General features: G+C 40.5%; 1 protein-coding gene and 1 long non-coding RNA gene across 3 annotated transcripts in view; one reads left to right on the forward strand and one right to left on the reverse strand.

Annotated features, from left to right (window-relative positions):
• Window positions 1-8248, reverse strand: LOC125462275 (uncharacterized). 2 transcript variants are annotated; one of them, XR_007249632.2, is made up of 3 exons: window positions 8109-8246; window positions 4060-6096; window positions 1-325 (listed from the first exon to the last, which is right to left on the reverse strand). It is a non-coding gene; the product is annotated as an uncharacterized LOC125462275 (long non-coding RNA). The 2 variants fall into 2 exon arrangements; XR_007249631.1 differs by lacking the exon at window positions 4060-6096 and having other exon boundaries at window positions 8109-8248.
• cluap1 (clusterin associated protein 1) overlaps window positions 8241-15064 on the forward strand; it is a 23354-nt gene continuing 16530 nt past the window's right edge. Inside the window, exons 1-5 of the mRNA XM_048552114.2 lie at window positions 8241-8631; window positions 9213-9324; window positions 10195-10279; window positions 10399-10578; window positions 11172-11267. Of these exons, the coding sequence (XP_048408071.1) occupies window positions 8610-8631; window positions 9213-9324; window positions 10195-10279; window positions 10399-10578; window positions 11172-11267 (495 nt within the window). The 5' untranslated portion in view covers window positions 8241-8609. The remainder of the gene's footprint in view (window positions 8632-9212; window positions 9325-10194; window positions 10280-10398; window positions 10579-11171; window positions 11268-15064) is intronic.

Genomic DNA, 15064 nt, shown 5'->3' on the forward strand with positions numbered 1-15064 from the left:
CAATATTCAGCACAGTTTTAATTTAGTCACTTTTGGGACAAAGTTCAGGCCTCACTTAATTATTAAATATACACAATCCCATTCACTGCTATAAATTGCTACGTGATTGACAATTCTATTGCTCTACCCTGTGCCTCAGTCTTTTACGTGTAGAGCTTTTTGAATTCTGAAAAGTTTTCAGTTTTTTCTCCAGTTCCCTTCTCTGTACCAGAATCCCTCCGAGTGTATGCAGGGTCTGTAAAACACAGGGGTCTTCAAATGAAACATCTGGAGCAGTGCAGATTTCTGTCAGATATTCAGACTTATTTGAAGTTTGTGCTTTCTTCTGAAAAAAGAAAGGAATACTTTTAAGAAAGAGTTTGCATTTACACCCACAGGATGATCACTTTTACTGTTGTTACTCAGCAGCTCAGTTGCACTCAGCAAATTTCAGCAGACTTATTGATAAATAATCAAGGGAATCAGTGGCAGATGGGAATTTTTTTTCTAATGACATAAAAATACTTAATTTGACACATGCATCCATCCATGAGAAGTCTGGAAATGACCGATTCACAAGTGCATACTAATACATTTCAGTTGTCCAAGGAGACACTTACTTCGAGCTTCATCTCAATCTGATGGGGTTTGTAACAACTGTTTGTAAATGGTAATGATATATTCATGGACTAATAGTTATGAACTAATAATCAGGAGTGATGTTTAAATCCCACTGTGACAAGTGGGGAATTTAAGTTCAAATCTGGACTAAAATCTTAGTAATAAGGATATAACTCATCATGTAATGTGGCACTGCCACTCTGCTAAATGGGATAGATTCAGATCACATTGGACAACTTTAAACTGGGCATCACTGAGGTGCTGTGTGTCTTTAGCAGCAGTAGGAATATGTTCAACCACAACCTGCAATCTCATAGCCCAAAATATTCCTTACTATGGTATTACCAAGCCTAGTTCAATGAGCGTACAACATGCCAGGGAAGTACCGTGCATATCCAAAAATGAGGTGACAATCTGGTGAAACTACAACTCAAAACTGTATTCATGTAGGAGTAACAAGTTATAGATAGAGCTATGTACTCCTAACAGATCAGGTCAAAGAAAGGTCTGTGGGCTTATTATATCCAATCATGGCAAGTAGTGGATCAAAACAAAAAACATGCCATGGGAGGAGGTGCAACAAAAATCTCCATTCTTGTGACAACATCCAAGCTGTAGCGACATGTGCTTCAGAACTATCTTCACCCCTCGTCAAAGAGTACTAGTGTGCCCTCAATGCTCTTATACATAAAGTAACATGAAAAATTGTATGCCCTTTCACCTAAAAGCAGCCAAATACTATTACCACATCATCAATAAACATATTGTCAATCATCAGCAAAGTAATGGAAAGTGGCATTGACAGTGTTATCTAACTTAAACAGTAACAAGCTCAGTTTGGACTTCTCAACTCCAAATCTCACTACAGCTTTGGTCTAAATAAGAACAAAAAACTGACTAAATTCTAGATTTGAAGTGATTGAGACTAGTACTAACAGTAAGGAAGTGGTCAAGTACGTAATCAAGAAGGCCTAGTAAAACTGAAGTCAATTGAAAGCCAGAAGAAAACACTATATTGTACTGCAGTGTTTTCTAAACCTTTTCTTGGAATGACCTCACTAGACTCCATTTTAGTGCCTTAGATATTTTGTGTCCTTGGAAGTGGGGGAAGAGGGCTGGGCATCCTTAAGCCAGAGTCATTAACACGGTGTAGAACTGGATGAACACTGCAGGCCAAGCAGCATCAGAGGAGCAGGAAGGCTGACCCATCTTCAGAAATACAATGCCTCAGGTACTGAAGCAGTTGCTATTCTTATGCAGTAAGGCCTGGACAACAGGAAGGTTTATGCCAATAAATGATAAGCGATACTCATGTTACAGATGTACAAAGAGAATCTCATCATTTTTCTTTGATATTAAATGGTATTAAGATTACTAAATCTCCCAACATCCAAGATCAAGTGGATCACTACTGACCAGAGACTTACTGGACCTGACACAAAGTGACGCAGAACTCCCAATCTTTGTTCTGCTCCTCCAGCCACTATATTTGGACTGAGGCTACTTAGTAAGATAAGGGCCCATGGCGTTATAGGCAAGGTGCTAGCATGGATAGAAGATTGGCTGTCTGGCAGAAGGCAGAGAGTGGGGATAAAAGGGTCTTTCTTAGGATGATAACTGATGACAAGTGGTGTTCCACTAGGATCAGTGTTGGGACCACAAATTTTCACTTTATACATTAATGATTTAGATGAAGGAACTGAGGGCACACTGGCTCAGTTTGCAAATAATACAAAGATAGTTTGAGGAATTGGTAGTATAGAGGAGGAGGGAAAGCTTCAGAAGGGTTTGGACAAATTAGGAGAGTGGGCAAAGAAGTGGCAGATGGAATACAATGTGGGAAAGTGTGAGGTCATGCACCTTAGTAAGAATAGAGGCATGGACTATTTTCTAAATAGGGAGAGAATTCAGAAATCTTAAGTGCAAAGAGACTTGGGTGTTCAAGTCAAGGATTCTCTCAAGGTAAACTTGCAGGTTAAGTCAGTAGTTAGGAAGGCAAATGAAATGTTGGCATTTATTTTGAGAACTTGAATATAAAAGCAGGGATGTACTTCTGAGGCCCTATAGGCTCTGGTCTGGCCACATTTGGAGTGTGTGCAGTTTTGGGCCCCATATCTCAGGAAGGACGTACTGGCCCTGGAGCGGGTTCAGAGGAAGTTCACGAGAATAGTCCCAGGAATGAAAAGTTTACCAAATGAGGAACTTCTGAGGACTCTGGGTCTATACTTGATGGAGTTTAGAAGAATGGTGGTGATGGTGGTGGTGGGGGGGGGGGGGGGGGTGCCTAAATCGAGCTTACAAAATACTGAATGGCCTGGACAAAGTGGATGTTGGGGAGATGTTTCCATTGATAGGAGAGGCTGGGACCCAATGGAACAGACTTAGGATAAAGAAAACCTTTTACAATGGAGATAAGGAGAAACTTCTTCAGCGAGAGAGCGATGAATCTATGGAACTCACTGCCTTAGAAGGCTCTGGAGGCCAGGTCATTGACTACACTTAAGATAGAGATAGACACGTTCCTGATTGTCAAGTGGACCAAGGATTATGGGGAGAAAGCAGAAGAATGAGGTTGAGAAACTTATCAGCCATGATTGAATGGTGGAGCAGACTTGATGGACTGAATGTCCTAATTTCTGCTCCTATGTCTTATGGTCTTATACACCTGATGCTCAACAGCCTTTCCATCATCTCCAAGACTCAAACCAGGGGTGTGATGAAGTGGAGCTTCTTTAAAGGATTCAGTGAAATGTTTTCAAATTGTTTCACCTCAAGTCCAGAAACAAGACCATCCCAATCTTTGTCATAGAGTTATATAGCATGGAAACAGACACTTCGGACAAACCAGTCCATGCTGACCATAATCCCAATCTAAACTAGTCCCACCTGCTAACACTTGGCACATATCCCTCTAAACATATTTTATTCATGTACTTATCTAAATGTGTTTTGAATGTTGTAACTCTACTTGCATCCACCACTTCCTCTGGAAATTCATTCCACAAACGAGCCACTTGTGTTAAAAAAAATTGCCTCTCAAGTCTTTTATAAATCTTTCTCCTCTCACCTTAAAAATATGCCCCTTAGTTTTGAAATCCCCTATCCCAGGGAAAGACACCTTCCATTCACCTTATCTATACTCTTTATGATTTTACAAATTTCTATAAGGTCACCTCTCAACCTCCTATGCTCCATAGAAAAAAATGCCAGCCTACCCAGCCTCTCCTTACAACTCAAACTACTGGCAACATTCTAGTAAATCCCTTCTGAACCTTCTTCAGCTTAATAATACTCTTCCTAGATCAAGGCATTGAATTGCAATATGTAAATGATGCTTGTAAATGTGCACACTCAGTGTTCAAACTCTAAACCATTATTGATGCATTAATGGAGGCCAATGAAAGAACAGGTTAAAACATCAGAATTTTTTCAGGGTGGGAGTTGGAAAATGCACCATACCTTTATTGTTTTCAGTTTTCTCATCAGGAAATGTAGACACAAGGCCAAAGGAACAATTCCAAGAAATCCAATGAAGTAAAACCATTCCTGGGCTTCAGTCTCACTTTCAAAGCAAACATTGTTCATAGGGTATGGCAGGCAGTACTGAGATTTAGATTTCAAGCTAATGCCCAATATATCTTTTAGAAAAAAATCCATCATAAATCTTTATGAATGCAAATTGACGTCAATTGGGGACAATAAATTAAACAGTTGACACATGTATGATTGAATAACTGTGACATGTTCAGGAGAAGAATAAAGTTAGCTGAAAAGCTTTTGGCCACCATTGCCTGGTTGCTGGGTAGGGAGGATATGACATCACAAAAGAGCATTTTATTTGCTATGATCACGGCAATATCACACTGAATGTACTTGCCTTTGGTGAATATTGCGAGGCTGATTCCTAATGTGAGGGGATTTGGTATTCAGAAACTGAATAAACTAGACCTATCTTCCATGGAATTTTAAAAACGACATGATATAACTGAAAGATGTAAAAGCTTTAAGGGCTTGCCAGTGTAAATGCTGATGTTCCCTCTGTCTCAGAATAAGAGGTTATCCATTTAGGACCAGTGATTGTGAATCTTTAGAATCCTCTATCCTAGGAAGTTGGGGTTTCTCAGTCGTTGAATATATTCACAAGAGTTGATAGATTGTTGGGTACTAAGGGATACAAGGAGTATGTTTGAATAAAGACCTTTGTACACTGTGGCTTACCATACACTTGATCTCTCACATCATGAAATATCACGGATGTAAATAAAGCTTTAGGGCAGTAGCTAATTTATACTTCACATGGAACAGGAGGTCAGAAGTGTACAACTTGGATTCAGCATATTTTCACAACTGAGAGCAAATAGCTGCAAAAAACAACCGTGACTTAATTCTGAGATAACAAGGTGTAGAGCTGAATGAACACAGCAGGCCAAGCAGCAGGAAAACTGACGTTTCGGGCTTAGACCCTTCTTCAGAAATGGCTTAATTCTGAACCCTTATACCGGAAATTGGCAACTGTGTAAGTCATAACAACTATGAATATTCCAGCACTTACTCCTGAAGAAATGAAATTAAATTTGAGACTGAGTTGCAAATTCTTCCAGTCTTAGAAGCAGAATTATGCAATTGCCACAGAGTTGAGCAAGAAACCTGTAAAAGTCCAGAGTAGCAACTCTGTTATCAGTATGAGAGAAAGCTTGGCACTCTAGATCTCAGCAAAGAACCAAACCAAACTTACAGTTTTTAAGGTTTTGAAGACCCAATTTAAATACTCTGCTCATGTTATTTATAAATGCTATGTGTTTAACACTAGAGACCAGGAAGGCAAGAAGAATACTGACGGCAATGAAATGTCTAGTTGAATCTTATGAGTCAGGGCAACTGAACGATGATTGCATCAGAGATAAGATAGTCCTAGAAAGAAGTGATTCTGCTTTGAGTGTATGTCTGCTGAGAGAAGAGAAACCTATTATTAAGGAAACTGTTGATGTGTAGAATCTCTGAAGTGTTTAATCATCAATTGAAGTGTATTGATAGGACAACTGATGAAATTATGTATTATGTTGAGAGACAATCCCAATCTTCCAAGCACACGACAACTGAAAGGAAGGATGATTTGAGGAAAGGACAACATAAAAATCCAGTTTTCAGTACTGGATTTAAATACAAGGAGGACAACACAAGAAAGAAAAGAAAGTATGTTTAGCACAGGGAAAGCAGACTGTAATTGCAGCAAGCTGAATCACTTTACATACAAGGATTTTGTGAGAAAAAAGAAAATTAAACTGATAAAAGATAGTTGCTGGAGAATTATCAGCTGTTGATTCTGACAAAATACTCCACATCCTAGAAAAAAGTTAGTACTGTATTGTCCCAAGGCGAAAAAAATCTGAGTGTTGAAATGATGATTCCGGAAGCACATGAAGCGAATCAAATTAAACTGTTCTTGTGCAAATCACAAACTTCGCAGACTTTTGTGAACTTTCCCAAGACGATAACCTGGAAATTAAGTTGTAAAAGGCAATGTTTAGGCTCCATGATGCAGAGCAAGAGCAAACCAAATTGATGTCCAATAATGTGGAAATGAAGATGAACTTTAATTCTATACGATGGGTACTAAGCAAAATTCTTGAATTTCGATAGATAAAAACTGTTACAGATAGGGAGAGAGGTTCATTTAATTATTTTACATTTGTCCTCTTCTGTTCACAAGTGGAGGAATTTAAAACAAAATTGTATTTACTTTTCCTTTTGAGATAGACTATGCTGTATTTACCACCCATCCCAAGACCTCTGTTGGTGCTTCTTAATTTTCCACTTGTCCCACAATATACTCTGTAGAATGTTTAAAAAGTGTAGGTTTCTTATATGTTAAGTCCCAGGCTATGGATGAAGCTCTGAATAGGCCTCTTTACCCTCACTGGAATAGATTACCTTGTTAAAACTAATTACTATTACGTAGAAACAGAAGATAGGAACAGTAATGTGCCATTCAGCCTTTAGGCCTTCTTCACCATTCAATATGATCATAGCTGACCATACAACTCAATGCTGTGTCCCTGCTTTCTTCCCATAGCCATTGATTTTTTTTAGACCTAAGACATATATCTGAATCCCTCTTGAAAACATTCAATGTTTTGGCATGAACTGCATTCTGGCACGCAGAATGCCACAGTTTCACAACTTTCTGAGGGAAGAAATTTTCCTCAGCTCAGTCCTAAATGGCCCACTGCATATCTTTAGACAGTGATGCCTGGTTCTGGAAGTTCGGACTGCTGAGAATTAGATCAGCTGATGTTAATAACTACCAGTGAGACTTTGGAATGCCTGAAAGAGCATTTCAATTGCCTTGGCATTCCTAATATGATAAGCAATAACAAGCCTCAATCCATGAGTTAAGACATTTAATAATTGCTTGGAAAATTCAGCACTACATATCCTCTCCACATTACACCCAATCAAAATGGAACAGCTAAGGCAGAAGTTAAAATTGTCAAAGGATCATCAAAAAATATATTGGATTCAGCATAAATGTGTACAAGGGGTATTCTTAGAGGGAGAAATAAACCCTCTGAAGCAGAGAACATGGTCCAGATCAGCAACTAACGTCATGCTGCGTGCTCCTTACAGCAGCATGACTGAAGCTAGCAGCAGCAACAGTGCATGATAAGATCAAAGTATAATGACAGATAGCTAAATTCCGCTTTGATAAAGGTGACAAATCAGTGCCAATGTTAGAAAATCATCAGAGTACAAACAATTCAATACATTCAACATAAGTCATTAACCTTGGCAATTTGAAGACTTGAGACACAAGTCATCATAACTTTACATTGTGAAAGCCAATGACCCCCAGATCTATCATTGCAACTACATATGGAAAGATACAACCAGAAATAACTGATGAAGGAGATTTGATTTGTCAATTGAACAAGGTACTGAAACACCATCAGTTCCAGGGGTCAACATTTCTCCAAAACAAAATGTACACAAAGTGTTCGTACATATCATGCCTCTATATCAGATAGGACCTTAAATCAGCCCCTAGAGGACCCAAAGGTATACACTACCACTGTGCCATAAGACCCTCAATTCCCAAAAATGCAATGAATTTACAGCACCAATTATCACAGCTGCCATTGTAGCAATGTTCCCTAGAAAAGTAATGACACGCCTATAACTGCCGACACCACACAAATGGCCAAAAACAACAATTAAAATACATGAATGATTTAAAGATTTATGTCCAGTACAGGTACAGGACAGGCAAAATTGGAGTTGACTAGAAGGACAAAGATTTCCCCCCCGCGCATGACAATTTTCTTTATGGATTACGTTCATAACTTGCAAAAGATCTACTCATGTTTTCCTTTCTTACAGTCTTATTGTGCATGCAATTTTTTAAAAATGAAAGATTGGATTGTTTGGACGAAAATATTTTGCAGCTTATGATGCATCATATTCATGTGACCTATATATCAATATATAAATATTTTAGACAATATACACACCACATGGAACAAACGATTGACACTGAAGAAGTGAAGATAAATCAGCCATGATCTAACTGAAACGCCGTTGACACAACCGCGTTTTACCTGGACATCATATCGATCGTGACGTCAGGTGATGTCTCACGCACGACGCCGGGGCCGTGGCTCCCAGAATGCCTGTCGCGCAGAAAGCGGGCGGGGATCTCTATGGAAACGGGGCCTAACGACAAAGAAAGAAATCTGAAGCTACACATCTCCAGTACTCAGTAGAGAAGTTAGAAAAAAAATCGAGCCGACAGGAACAGTCTGGGGAAGAGTAGGGACGGGGTGTGGCAGGGGCAAACGTGGATTGATTCCGCGTTCAGTCACCGGGCAATGCTCGGCGTTTGGGAATCGGGGAAGGCCCGTGAACGGGACCAAAGCTAGGCGGTATTGGATACAGTGGAAATATAGTATTTTGTTGTGTTTCATGACCGAGGAAGATAGGGCCCCATCTAGACTATAGATTCCATCAGCATCATGTCATTCAGAGACCTGAGGAGTAAGGATAATTTTCATGTCTGAATTTAGGCTGTGGGTAGAAGTAGCGTTGGTTTTACAAATATTCGGGTTCAGTAGGTCTGCTATTTAACCCTGGAGGATCATCATCTTTGTATATTATTTATATTCAGAAACAGCCTCCAACTTTTTAAATTTTAGGATAGACAGAGCTACGGAGACAAAAATGATCTTAGATTACATAGTTTCTCTTACACTATTTACCCAGGAATGAATTTTGTCATTTATAATGAGAATAAGATTTAATTTGCATTATCTGCAAGATTATTCCTTACACCATCCTCTGTTTTGTAAAAGCAGGCTGAGGAGCACAATAATTTGCCATTAGTTCCATATTGTATGGATGCATCAATTATTAGTACTTTCTCAGACTTGTCAATATTAATCCTTAATACATTATTTAAGAAGAAAGCCTCTATAATCAGTGTACAGATGTAATTTGATACTACAAGAATAGAGTATCCTTCTGAGAAGTGCAATAATGGGAAAGTTCCAGAAATTAGCACCTCCAAGCTGCTAATTAACTAATGTATGTATAAACACTGATGACCTATTGTATTTCAGACTTCACTGAGATGATGAGGGCTCTGGGGTATCCCCGTTTGATCTCTATGGAAAACTTTCGGATTCCGAATTTTCCTTTGGTATCAGAGATTCTCATTTGGCTCGTTAAAAGGTTTGTGATCTTAAAAGTGCACTTTTATAATAACCTTAGTTATTCAATATCTATGGAATGAATTATGAAAGTTTTGGTATTGAATTTACTTTGGTATCTGTACCACTAACCAAGGCTGTATAGTTTTGTAGCAGCACTGTCTGTTTGGAAAATTCATCATTTTTCTCTCAAACAGCATCAACATCTTCTGAAATATCTGGATATTCATCTAGTTTGATCATCTTAGGACCTTGCTATGTGCAAATTGGCTACAGCATTTGTCTGCATAAAAACATGAATACATATTAAAGTGACTGCATTTGAGGCCAATGCAACTGTGAGATGAAAAACCACGTGCAGCTGCAAAATCACATCAATGCATTAATGTATTTCTGTGGTTGGTATAGTAGGCCATTGCAGAGAGGGAGTCATCTAGAATATTCCCAGTGATTTTGCTTGTATAAATGGAGTGTTTAGATTGAAAATTTTGCACTAAATCTTTACTTTTATGATAAGACTGTTTAAGACATAATAAATGAGAAATCGTAGCAGACCTTATGGCACAAGTCTGTTACTGTAACACTCATCCTTCAGCTGATGTGCACTTGTTCATTACGTCTTGGGAGTACGATATAGAAAAAAGGGAGTGCAGGTAATTCCGATCTTTGGTCTGTTGAGATTTAAAATAAGCAGTTTGTTCTTGCTGGAAAGTATGAGGTTTGGATTCTGCTGCACTACATTTGTTACAGTTGACAGACTATACCATCACCTTCCATTTTAACTGTGTTTTGGGGATAACCTTAAAAGTTCTAATTTCCTTTAAAAGGGAGGGGGGTTGTGAAAATAGTACACTGGAAAGTAACTTACCTTACTTGGAACTTGTTTTATCAGATACGAACCCCAGACAGATATCCCAACAGATGTAGATACAGAACAGGACCGAGTTTTCTTCATCAAAGCTGTAGCACAATTCATGGTAAGCAGCAAATAGCTCTTCCTCAGCCTGGTGTGTGAAAACTGTAGGACAGCATGAATCTGGGATGAACTCCAGAAACCTGCAGTATGTTTTGTGAATATATTTACTTTGTATTGCAGGCTACTAAAGCTCACATTAAGCTCAATACTAAGAAGTTATACCAGGCTGATGGATATGCGGTGAAAGAGTTGCTGAAGATTACTACTGTTCTCTATAATGCTATGAAAACAAAGCGAATGGACACAAGTGAGGATACAGAAGAAGATAGTTCAAAATTCAAATTTGACTTGGGGTCGAAGGTGAGTAATGCAACTTAATTCCTCATTCAGGACAAGATTAGCACAGATGTTTGTTGTTTGAGCAGTACAATACAAGAGAACATAAGGGCAAATTCAGCAATGCCCCTCTGCCACCGAAATCAATTCTCACTAAACCATCCCTCAGGACCAGGGCTATTGTTTTCTAGCCCCACCTATGACTCATTACCCTTTCCAGTGAAATTCTGCTCCACAGGAGCTTTGCCTTTTTGAATTTGCACTGTATTTTGACTGAGAGTATGTTTAACAATCTAGCTTTACTGTTCCATCAAAGTGTTGCCGCAAGGTCAAGTTAGCAGTTCAACACTCAACCATACAGGGAACTTAAGTGAAACTTTCATTTTGGCCTACAGCAGTGAGATGTTTTAATCCTGACCATGTGGTAAATATGTGTTATACACCTGTTACAACCCAATGATTTGCTCCTGGACTGTACAAAATATATAAATAAACCCTGACAGTGCACAAATTTTGGTGCTAACATAGAGTCTGTCTTCATGATGTAAACTGCCCTTAATAATATTTGCAGAGAGATGTTTTGTAGCTTATATTTTCCATCTTCTCACCTATTCCAGATATCAGATTTGAAAACTGCCAGACAACTAGCTTCTGAGATTACCTCCAAAGGAGCAACTGTATTTGATTTGTTGGGAAAAGAAGTAGACCTGAGGGTGAGTCAGCAGGTTTCTGATCAACTAGCATCTGACAACTGGAAGATAACAATATCCCCAAATAAAAGATAAATGGTTTTACTGTGTTCAGTGTAAATTTGTGACACTAGTTCAACAATGTCAAAAAACTTGCTGCAGTTTGTATGACCATCATAGGGAGGACTTGCTTCTGAACTTTTGAATATCAAGTCACTGGTGAACTGACAATTCAAAACCATAACAAAATGCTGTGGATTCTGAAAATCAAAATAAAACATAAAAATTGGAACCCTCAGCAAGCTACGCACTATCTCTGGAGAGGGAAACACAGTTAACATTTTAGGTGCTTACTGGCTCACTTCAGAGAATTACATAGAAATTACAGTGAGGCAAAGGGTATCAAATGACTGGCCTAATTCTGAAATTTATGCTTGTCAGGAGCCTCCTCCCACTATTTACTTAAATCAGCTTTTTGACATAATCATTTCTCTGTAAACCAGTTGCCTGACTTCCCTTAAAATGTTTTGCTGCTACTTAGTTACTTTAAATGGAGCTGAGGTACATGTTAGTGGGACAAAATTTCCAACATATGAGTTTGACACAACCAGCAGCAGTTGAGAACTGAAGATGATAGCTTTGCTAAAAGCTATGAGCTGGCTGACACAGTAACAGGGGCTGGATTTTTACCTCCCTTTGTAATTGTACGTTGTGTAGTGAAATATTGAATTTTTAAAAAATATATTATTGTCTGCTTTTTTGACCCTACAAAACTTGTATATTGTCAGCATGGTTCCAATGGTCTTCAATCCTCCTGAAGACTTGCTCTCCCATGACAGTGGCAGAGCCCTCAGTCTTCACTTCCATCTGTACTGCCTTTCTGTTTACCAATAACTCAGTTATGATCAAGGCCACTTTTCTTGCTTTTACGCTTGTCAGACATAACTGTCCATGTCATCTCTGTACGATCACCGAATGGTACACAGACATTGTATTGTTTGATTTGTTAGGCAGGCTTTGTTCATGTTTTTGTAGTATGGTTTTTATTCTGTATCTTCCTCCTCTAGCAAGTATGCTTGAACTTATGCCTCAAGTAGCCTTTTGTTTGGCACCTGAAGCATTTAACTTCCCTAAATTTGCATAGTTCTGTGAAGTGGCTTCACCCAGATCCGAAACACACTGCTTATTTGGGGTCTATGTGAGGCTGGTGGTTTAATATTCTAAATGTTCCAGTTCCCACGATCATTTAAAAACCGAAAGAACTGCAGATGCTGTAAATCAGGAACAAAAACAAAGTTGCTGGAAAAGCTCAGCAGGTCTGGCAGCATCTGTGAAGGTAAAAACAGAGTTAATGTTTCAGGCCTGGTGACCATTCCTCAGAACTGATGTTGACTGGGAAAAAGTTAGTTTATGTGCAGAAAATGGGGACGTGGGTTGGGTTGGAAGTAAATGATAGGATATAGCCCAAGAGGAAAGAAAGACAGTTGGGCAGACAAACGAGTTGCTAACGATCAGGCTGGGAGGGTGAATAGTTGTTAATGGGCACTGTTAGTGACTAACAGGGTGTGTGTAATGGCAGGCTATGTGGTAACAAGGCTTGGTGTGTGGGATAGGGGGCTGGGACATGGGAGAGTTTAGGCCCTAAATTTGTTGAACTCAATATTGAGTCTGGCAGGCTTTAGGGTCCTCAAGTGGAAAATGAGACGTTGTTCCTCCAGCTTGCATTGGGCTTCGCTGGAACACTGCAGCAAGCCAGAGACAGAGATGTTGGCCAGGGAGCAGGGTGGTGTGTTAAAGTGTGTTAAAATCCACAAACAGGACTGTCCGAGCAGATCCATTGTTTCAAGATAACAAAGTGTGAAGCCGGATCAACACAGCAGGTCAAGCAGCATCTCAGGAGCACAAAAGCTGACATTTCGGGCCTGGACCCTTCATCAGAGAGGCCCGAAACGTCAGCTTTTGTGCTCCTAAAATGCTGCTTGGCCTGCTGTGTTCATCCAGCTTCACACTTTGTTATCTTGGATTCTCCGGCTTCTGCAGTTCCCATCATCTCAGATCCATTGTTTCAACCTGCTCGTGCCTCACAGAACTCATCTCTTTCTGCCTTGACTCAGTCTTCTTCACCTGGTCCAATCCCTGCCTACGTATATCCTTGTTTCCTCTGACGCCTTATGTGGGTTTCGAAACTTCCAGTTTACCGGTTCCAACTACCTCCTCTTTACCATGGACGTGCAATCCCTTTACATGTCCCTTCCCCACCAGGAGGGTCTTGGGGCTCTCCGCTTCTTCCTGGAGCAAAGACCTGAACCATCTCCACCCACCCACCACCCTCCTCCACTTGGCTGAGCTTGTCTTCCCCCTCAACAACATCTCTTTCAATTCCTGTCATTTCTTCAGGTAAGAGGGGTTGCCATGGGCACCAGTATGGTTCCTAGTTATGCCTGTCTCTTCATGGGGTACGTGGAAACTTGTTAAAATCCACAAACAGGACTGTCTGGGCAGACCCATTGTTTCAAGATAACAAAGTGTGAAGCTAGATGAACACAGCAGGCCAAGCAGCATTGTTCCTGTCCTGCTCTGTCCCCCACCCACAATTCTTTTTCCGATACATCGATGATATCATCAGTACTGTTTCCCTCCCTTGTCTGGAATTGGAAACTTCATCAATTTCGCCTCCAATTTCTACCCTGCCATCATGCTCACCTGGTCTACCTCTGACTCCTCCATTCCCTTCCTTGATATTTCTGTTTCCACTTCTAGGGATAGATTGGCACTAATATCCACTACAAACCCACTGACTCCCATAGCTATCTGGGCTATACATCTCACACCCTGCTTCCTGTAAAGGCTCCATCCTGTTCTCTCAGTTCCTCTGTCTCCATCGCATATATTCAGATGAGATCAACTTCGACAAGGAAGCCGCTGACATGTCCACTTTCTTTCTCAACCGAGGATACCCCACCTCCATTGTTGACAGGGCTTTCAACCAAGTCCAACTCATCTCCCGCTTTTCTGCCCTCACCCCTTCTCTTCCCTCCCTCAATAGCGATGGGGTTCCCCTTATCCTCACCTACCATCCTACCAGTATCTACATCCAGAAGATCATCAGACGCCATTTCCGCCACCCCCAGCAAGAAGTCACCAGCAGACACCTATTCCCCTCCCCTCCCCTCCCTTGTCCGCCTTCCGCAGGGACCTTTCCCTCCGGGAGACCCTGGTCTACACTTTCTTCACCCCCAACACTTCCCCAGAGCCCTATGGCACCTTCCCCTGTAACTGGTGAAGATGCAGCACCTGTCCATTTATCTCCTCCCTCCCGAGTATCCAAGAGTCCAAACATACCTTCCAGGTGAAGCAACACTTCACCTGCACTTCCCAGAATATAGTCTATTGCATTCACTGCTCACAATGTTGTCTCCTCTACATTGGGGAAATGAAGAGTAGACTTGGCAACTGCTTCGCAAAACATCCACGTTCTGCTCGCAAAAAAGACCCTGAACTGCCTGTTGCCTGCCACTTTAACGCACCACCCTGCTCCCTGGCCAACATCTCTATTTCTGGCTTGCTGCGGTGTTCCAGCGAAGCCCAACGCAAGCTGGGCGAACGCCTCATTTTCTGCTTGGGGACCCTACAGCTCTCCAGACTCAATATTGAGTTCAATAATTTTAGGGCCTAAACTCTCCCATGTTCCAGTTCCCTACCCCACACACCAGGCCTTGTTATCATGTAGTCTGCCATTACACTACCTGTTGTTAGTCACTAACAGTGCCCATTAACAACTATTCACCCTCTCAGCCTGATAGTTAGCAACTTGTTTGTCT

This window comes from Stegostoma tigrinum, chromosome 23 (assembly GCF_030684315.1).
Source record: "Stegostoma tigrinum isolate sSteTig4 chromosome 23, sSteTig4.hap1, whole genome shotgun sequence".
NCBI lineage: Eukaryota > Metazoa > Chordata > Chondrichthyes > Orectolobiformes > Stegostomatidae > Stegostoma > Stegostoma tigrinum.